The 7,916-nt window shown below is 30.8% G+C and overlaps 1 protein-coding gene across 2 annotated transcripts; it reads right to left on the bottom strand.

Annotated features, from left to right (window-relative positions):
• Window positions 1–67: 67 nt before the first annotated feature.
• LOC107162408 (uncharacterized) lies at window positions 68–5,158 on the bottom strand. Of its 2 annotated transcripts, none has more exons than XM_015509289.2 (4): window positions 5,140–5,158; window positions 3,092–3,187; window positions 2,048–2,282; window positions 68–1,845 (listed from the first exon to the last, which is right to left on the bottom strand). In XM_015509289.2, exons 2-4 carry the CDS (start codon window positions 3,178–3,180, stop codon window positions 712–714), a joined length of 1,458 nt encoding a protein of 485 aa, XP_015364775.2. In that variant the 5' UTR covers window positions 3,181–3,187; window positions 5,140–5,158; the 3' UTR covers window positions 68–711. The 2 variants fall into 2 exon arrangements, with proteins under 2 accessions (XP_015364775.2, XP_015364774.2); XM_015509288.2 differs by lacking the exon at window positions 5,140–5,158 and adding an exon at window positions 5,010–5,028.
• Between the last annotated feature and the right edge of the window lie 2,758 nt (window positions 5,159–7,916).

Below are 7,916 nucleotides of genomic sequence, written 5' to 3'. Positions count from 1 at the left end.
TTCAAACTCGAAGAACATTTAAAATTATTGTGACAATTTAAACATGCAGGAAGCTAAGAGGATCAAATACAATATTACTTTTATATATTAAACATAATCATCATAGTAGGTAATTAAATAAATTATAGCTATTAACTTTGTTACATTTTAAATTGTATTTTTTTGCAATACACATGTATAAAAATGTCGAAGCTTGAAAATTAAATTCTTAATTTGTACAATAAAATTATTAAACTACCTAACTTTTATAATAAGTAAAAATGGTTCCTTCATAAAAGTTATATCATTATTACATATTATTATAGGTAGGGCCTAGTGTAACTTTTAGTTGATTTTTCTTCATTATTCGGTGTACTATTAATACTTATATTTATCTGTTCGTCACCGTATCCTACGTTGTAGCTTAAATAAAAAATCATTACAATTTATGATAATCTTAAACAAACTTAATAATTACCTATAATTTTTATTCATTTATTGCAGACCAAGCAAAATGAAGTTAATATAATTATTATATATGAATACGTTTTTGTTATAAATGAATGTCGCAACATTTTAAAGGTTTTCTTTTATTTCTAATCATTGCAATCGATAAATTCAGAGTACCTACCTAATAATCCTTAACGTACCGATGGTAGTATTGAATAAGAAAAATGAAAATGAAATAATTATAATGTTGAAAAAATAATAGTAAAAATAATTTCGATCTATTTAAGTCACCGTGTAAACGGTTTTCGACAGTATGTTTTGGTTGATGTTTTCCGACAACGGTTCTTCGTCGATGGGGTTCGGACCGGGGCCCAAGTCCACTGTCGCTTTGTTGCCTTGCACCGCCTGCAGCCCGACCCTGATGCTCTCCAGCGCTTCGCCCAGCCCGACTTTGATCTCCTTGAACTCCTGAGTGACCAGCGACAGCCGTCCAAGCAGGTAGTTGAGGTTCTCGTCCACCTCGGTCATGCGGCCAGCGATCGCCGACACCTTTCCGTTCATGCCTTCCACCGACGTGGCCGTGCTGTTGACAAACATGTCCGTTTGCTGCTGGAGCGTGGCCAGCGTGGATGCCGAGTCGGTGAGCGTCTGGTACATGATTCCGATCTGCCTCCACACCTGGCTGATTTCCGTTTCGATCTTCACGCTCAGGTTGGCCATGCCCACGGACTGCGCGTCTAACACTGTCTTCACCGCCCGTTCCAGCCCGGCGGTCACCGAGTCGTTCAGCTCCTTCGACCGGTCGTTGATCACCGCGGTCACTTCCATCAGTATCTGGTGCGTGCCGTACTCGATCCTCCGCTTCGTGTCCAGCACGTTGTCTGCCGTCTGCACCAGAACTTTTTCCACGTCCGACAGTGTCTTCACCTCGTTCGACATCAACCGGAAGCTGTTCTGCACGTCGTCTTGGAACGCGGTGGCTGATTCGGCCACTTCAACCAGCTTGGCGTCCGACGCTGCGCGCTTCCGTTCGACGTCGTCCATTCGGTCCGACAACGACTTGACCGCCTCCATGACCACGTGTCTGGTCTCTTGTACCAGCTGTGACGTGGCGTTCGCGGGTTCTGATACCGTGTCTCTGTTATGGGTGCTCTGGTCGATAAATTTATTAAGCAATTCAAAGATAACGTCGTTCGTCACAGTGGACTTGGGGGCCTGCTCCTGCAGAGAATCAAATCGGGACTGTAACGCACTGATTTGTTGCGACATAGTGGTCAGCTTGTTGTCGAACGACTGGTACAGTTGATTCGAGGACTTTTGTTCCGCTTTCAACATAGACTCGACCTCGGCTTCACCGGAAACGATGAGCTTGTCCAATTTCTCCAACATAAGTTTCATGCTTTCTCTATCGGCAGCCTGAAAAATGACAAATGTGACGAATTGATTTCAATACTAAGACATATTATAATATTCTAAGTTCAACGGCATTTTAAAACGGCGTTAAAAATATATATCAGAATGTTATCGATGTGCATCCTCGACGGCATCGAAAGAAGATAATATTGTCATCTAATATCGTGTAATGCGTATAAGTCTTTTCGTTAGGTAAGTTTCTCACCTCCTCTGTTTCTGCTCTCGTCAATGCGTTCATACTCTCTTCCAATCCTTTTATGGCCGTCTCGAGTTCCTTGTCTTCTACGTACTGTTCCCTCTGCTTGTTCACGATCGTCAACAGCATATTTTGCATTTGATCACCCGATTGCTTTTCGCGCCGTTCGTGTCGCTCCAATTTATCAACGTTATCGCGCAATGAGTGCGCAAATGAATATATTGCCGTTCTGATGTCTTCGTGCCTATACATATTATTATATATTTATGTACAGACATATATTGTTTACGTTTCACTTAGAATATTATCGACGACAAAGAGGCCAAGTGTTATGTGATACACAAAAATTATTTTATTTAGAAACGACTATACGATTTCAGGGATACGTTATAGGTACTTAAAAAATAAAATGTGTATTTATTATTATGTCTTCATCTATTTATTTGGGCAAACTCTCATAATGGGCTCAAATTCAGGTTAGTATATATATATTTACAAGTTCAGTATAAATTTATCTAAGATTAGTGCGCTCGCTATTCTAAGTATTATAAAACATAATAAAAATTTACAAAGTAGCTGACAGAACATTAGTATTATAATGCAGATCAAATAACAAAATAATAAAATTAAAACTTACAAAGTAAAATTACCTACAAAATATAATATTAGTGATGTACATTGTGTCATTGTACCAACATCAAATGACTGAAAAGCATGGATTACTGTAAGGATACAATTATCACATGCTAAACAAATCAAAATTTTTCAAATCGTTAAATGTTGTAACTAGGTATACGATCAATGGGATTTTTATTACTATAAGATTTACGATGAAATAGAATACCAAACATAGGAAATAGCGTGATTGATGTTATTAATATTTGATCAGTTGTTGAGCGGTTAATAAATACCTAGCTATTTCATAGCTGGTGTGGTTCATAGTGTTCATACCTATTTTATAATTTTATTTGGCCTCTCCACCGCCGCAATTTTGACGATTGGAAAAATATATATTTAAAAATACATCAAAATACACAATATTATTATACTCACGTGGCATCTTGGGCGGCATACGCAAATTGGAAATCTACGACAACCAGCAGCCACAGATAAACAGTAAAAGTGACAGTATTCGACCACATCGTGTCACTGTAATAATAAAATAATGTTATAATATAGTATCCTATATAGGAGTTCCGATGACAATATTTCGGTACGGATTGCGAGCGACTAAAACGTTATGTTTTATCTCGGAATAAACGGGCTCGTTTCCATTGTCCCCCGGAACATAATACAAATAGTATAATATATGTGTGTGAATGTTAAATGTTTGTAAATCAATATTATTTGTACGCCGTGCTTGTGATAAGAGCCCACGATCCGTTTTGTTCCGTTTCAGAGCGGAAACGTTTATGATAGTCGCGGCGACTGGACGACGTACGACCGATAAATTTAAATATGACAAAAATATTGAGCCGTCATATTTAATAACTAATAATTACCTAACCGTATTATAATTTTAGGATTATCGGAACGCTCGCAACTAATTCAAAATCGTTAATAACGTATTAATTTAAATTTGATGTCGTAAATAATATATACACATAATAACGTGTCACTTTCTTGTTTTGCGGTCTATTATTATCAATTCATTAATCGTATAAGGTTGGACTAGACTATTCGTTTTGATCAGTTTTTTTTTGGAACATTTTTTATTTCAGTTGTTATGTGAAATAGGTCAACGCACATTTTCGTGATTAATAAATCACGTGTCACCACGGTAATTGTACGAGTGTATTTAATAACAACGAATAGCAGCCCTACCGCAAAAAGGCGGTACCTACCGAAAATGATTGATTTTTGATTTAAAATCTTATCCCCGGAAAACTTTAAAATACATTATTATTTTTTAATCCACTTATAATATTTAATTAAAAATAAAAAGTTCAATGTCCTGCCATGTTAATTTCCTATGAATGCATATTGCACAGTTGAGTGTTATTGATTACAAAGTAAAAGTCTGATAATAAATTACTAGAATGACAAAATATATAATATTTTTATATATTAATCAAATTTTACGTTATCAGAATAGTTTATAAAAGTTATATAACCTATGCCTCTAATAAATTCTACATACTATTATGGAAAAGAAAATTAATAACCTTAACTGCTGAAGTATAATTAGAGATCAATATAATATATATATATATATACCGGGTGATTCTTTTATCATTGAACACTCATTATTTCAAAAAGTATCAATGTTTTTGAAAATATTTTTTTACAGAGTTTCATGTTGTTAAAAAAACAACGTTTTTATTAAAAAATTATGTTTTTTAATATTTTTTATCCTTATAATTTTTTAAGTATTTTTACTTTTTTGAATGACAACCTAGAGTTTTAATTTCATATTCCAAAGCAGAATATTTTTCTAAGTATTTTGATACGTAAAAATCGAATTTTGGACGAGTAGTTTATGAGTTATAAGTATTTTAAGTTTAGACAAGCGGAGTAGTGGACAAACATTTTGCGGGGTAACCCCGTACCACTCCACTTCGCCAATCTAAACTTTAAATACTTATAACTCATTAACTACTCGTCCAAAATTCGATTTTTACGTATCAAAATAATTAGAAAAATATTCTGCTTTGGAATATGATATTAAAACTCTATGTTGTCGTTCAAAAAAGTAAAAAACTTAAAAAATGATAAGGATAAAAAATATTTAAAAATATAATTTTTTAATAAAAACGTTGGTTTTTTAACAATTTGAAACTATGTAAAAAAATATTTTGAAAAAAGTAAATACTTTTTTAAATAATGAGTGTTCAATGATAAAAGAATCACCCCGTATATATATATATTATCGAAAGACGAAAATAATCATTAAGAAAAAAAAATATTATTGTTCTTAAAATTGTTTGATATTTCAAATCGATATATCTTATGACTTAAATAATATACTTACAGATATCTTGCAATTTCCAGATAAACTGAAAAATCTATTCATATGCAGAACACTAATATATAAATAAAAGTTTTATTTTCATATTTTCAAAAATAAGCAGTTTCATTATTTAGGATTCAATATTACTTACATAAAAATAACCTCCTCGTACAATATCGGTATGGTTAAATGTAAAATGTAATTCTTATAATACTTATAACAAACGATTTCAAGAATTCATGATAAATAATTGATTATTATATTATAATACTATACTGCAGCAACGATCGCTATGTTATAAGAAATGCACATGATGCACATAATAAGGCAAGGTAAATAATTAATATATTTACGTTTCTTCATAATTATTTTTTAATAATATAATATAATATAATAATTAATAGATTATTAAACAATTCGAATGTTATTCGTATTTAAAAAAGGTATATAATACAAAGTGCGAGGTCAACTAAGTTGTATTAAAAAATTAAAACATTAAAATAAAGTAAATATTATGTATCATAGCTAGGCTCTATAGTCTATACCTATATAAAATGATAGCATTGGAATCTATAGTAAATATCATCAGGTAGAAATTATTTAAAAAATATAATCAATATCATTCACACAATAGGTAATTAGGAGCAACCTTTTTTTATTAGAACGACGACCGTTTAACTTTAAAAATAACAGTGTATTATTTACTTTATATCTTTAATAGTACAAACATAATAATATGTTTGATTATATTATGTTCCTGGAAAATTAGTAAAAATTAATATACAGTGAAAACTATTAAAGGCGAAATCGCAAGAGACCAACCAAATATTCCACTTAAAGTAGTTCTCATGTAGTCATGTTAAATATTGTAATAGGTACTATACATATTATTGTACACATTAAAATTATTTTATGATGTTGTAATGTATTAAATCTATTATTTATGTTTTAGCCGTCTATATAGTCCAATATATTGGTGTTGAATTTTAAACGTCCAAAAACAAATATATGGTTACTATATTGAGTTAAACAAGACGTGCAAACTATATTTGAATAACCACGTCGTATGAGATGAACTTTGAAAGTTAAAAACACGATATCATAGAATAATCTAAAATAAACCAGGCCAAATATTAGCATTTTTGCATACGAATTTTTACGCAACTGTATTATTTAAATATTTTAAATTATTTCTTTATATTTATTCGTAATTCCATTACCGTACTCGACATACCTATATATTGAAAGTCTTGTGGATATTTTGCCAAATATTATTTGATTTATGATTTGGCACATTGTCATTTTATCGTAGGTATATATAGGTACTCATTAAGTACACTTCAAATAAACATTGTTTTCGAAAAAATGTAAAATTATATTGTATACTACAATGGATAATGTGTATTGGTTGGAATGTTGGATATATTTAATGTATAAACACGCGTTAAACTGATAGTATATATTTCATGTTTAATAATATATAAATCGTGCATATTAGGAAATAATATTTTTAGTAGTAGGTTGATCGTATGTATACTTACAATGCCCTAAATCCCGCAGATCTTAGATATTAATAAATAGGTCATTTGTTTAACGTTTTGGTAGATTTCCAGACAATCTATTTATTTTTTTAACTACACCTTGATCATTTTTTAGGTAGGTTCACATCGAACTCCAAAAAATATCGTATCTTAATTTGATCATTTATCATTCACTCCGAATATATGAACACAGACCACAGTGGGCCATTTGAGAATTACTATAGAATAGAATTGATAAAAAATTACCAGGTAGATGAGACAATTATTTTACTTCTAGCATTATAACTTAATTAAATTGTTATAATATAATATAAATACCTATGTAATAAAATATTCCTAGAAATATTGGCCACCGCTCAAAATCATTGTTCAATAATATTTATCGTTCAATTCAAATTTAACACATCCACTATCGTGACCTACTTAATGACGATAAATACACTCGACACTTACTATACTGCAATAATGTTTTCCAGTTTTATTTTTTAAAATACTTACCCACGATTGACGAGATGTAAATAAAAAATGAATATTCTTTTTCAACTTATTCTGGTCAATGACAGGGGTCATCAAATGGCGGAGTGTTCAAATATTATCCAGCACTCAAACAAGAGAAAAAAGTAAACACCGATAATATTATACGTTTAGGTATTGTAATTTAAAATTATTGTTCAATGGTTTTTACTAACATCTGCAATTTTGATTCTCACGAACAATTTAAAAATTTCTTATTTGGCTCTTAAAAAATAGTAATTGGTGACCCCTGGTCTACGATATCATTAGCAGAGAAGTACTTGCATATAATGTTGAATTTGGAATTTAAGTATAAATAATTAGCAGTTAATGTTGCCTGGATAATATTTCGAATAGGTGCACATGATAAATAATCAAATTAATGCTTTAATTATTATTATCTACTTATATTATAAATCATAATGAAATAAATGCTTATATTAAATTATAATAGTAATTTAAATATCCTTAATAGGTAGGTAATTGTTTAAAATATTAAACAAAACGTTCATGATCCAATACGCAACATACACTTAAATAGTTAAATAGGTAGTGTATTTGATTATGGATATGTGTGTGTATGTGTGTATTGGATAAAAATAGAAATAGTATAAAAATGTGTAAATATAAAAGCGTACCCACTAATTTATTATAATATAACATACCTATGACGTTGTGTAATATTTCTGCAAGATATTAACGATATTTTTCCTCTTTATTACGTGCTTTTAAGATATAAACTATGATCTGATATACAAAAAAAAAAAAAACATGGTAATAAACCAATACAATTGGTTTACATCCCTATTAGTTTAGGTGAATATTGTATCATTCTCAGTTTGTTATACCTCAATACAAGTGAAAATAATCAAAA

Source organism: Diuraphis noxia, unplaced genomic scaffold, assembly GCF_037042655.1.
Source record: "Diuraphis noxia isolate RWA-SAM2 unplaced genomic scaffold, SU_Dnox_SAM2 contig0005, whole genome shotgun sequence".
Lineage (NCBI taxonomy): Eukaryota > Metazoa > Arthropoda > Insecta > Hemiptera > Aphididae > Diuraphis > Diuraphis noxia.
This window is presented reverse-complemented; position numbering and strand designations above follow the sequence as displayed.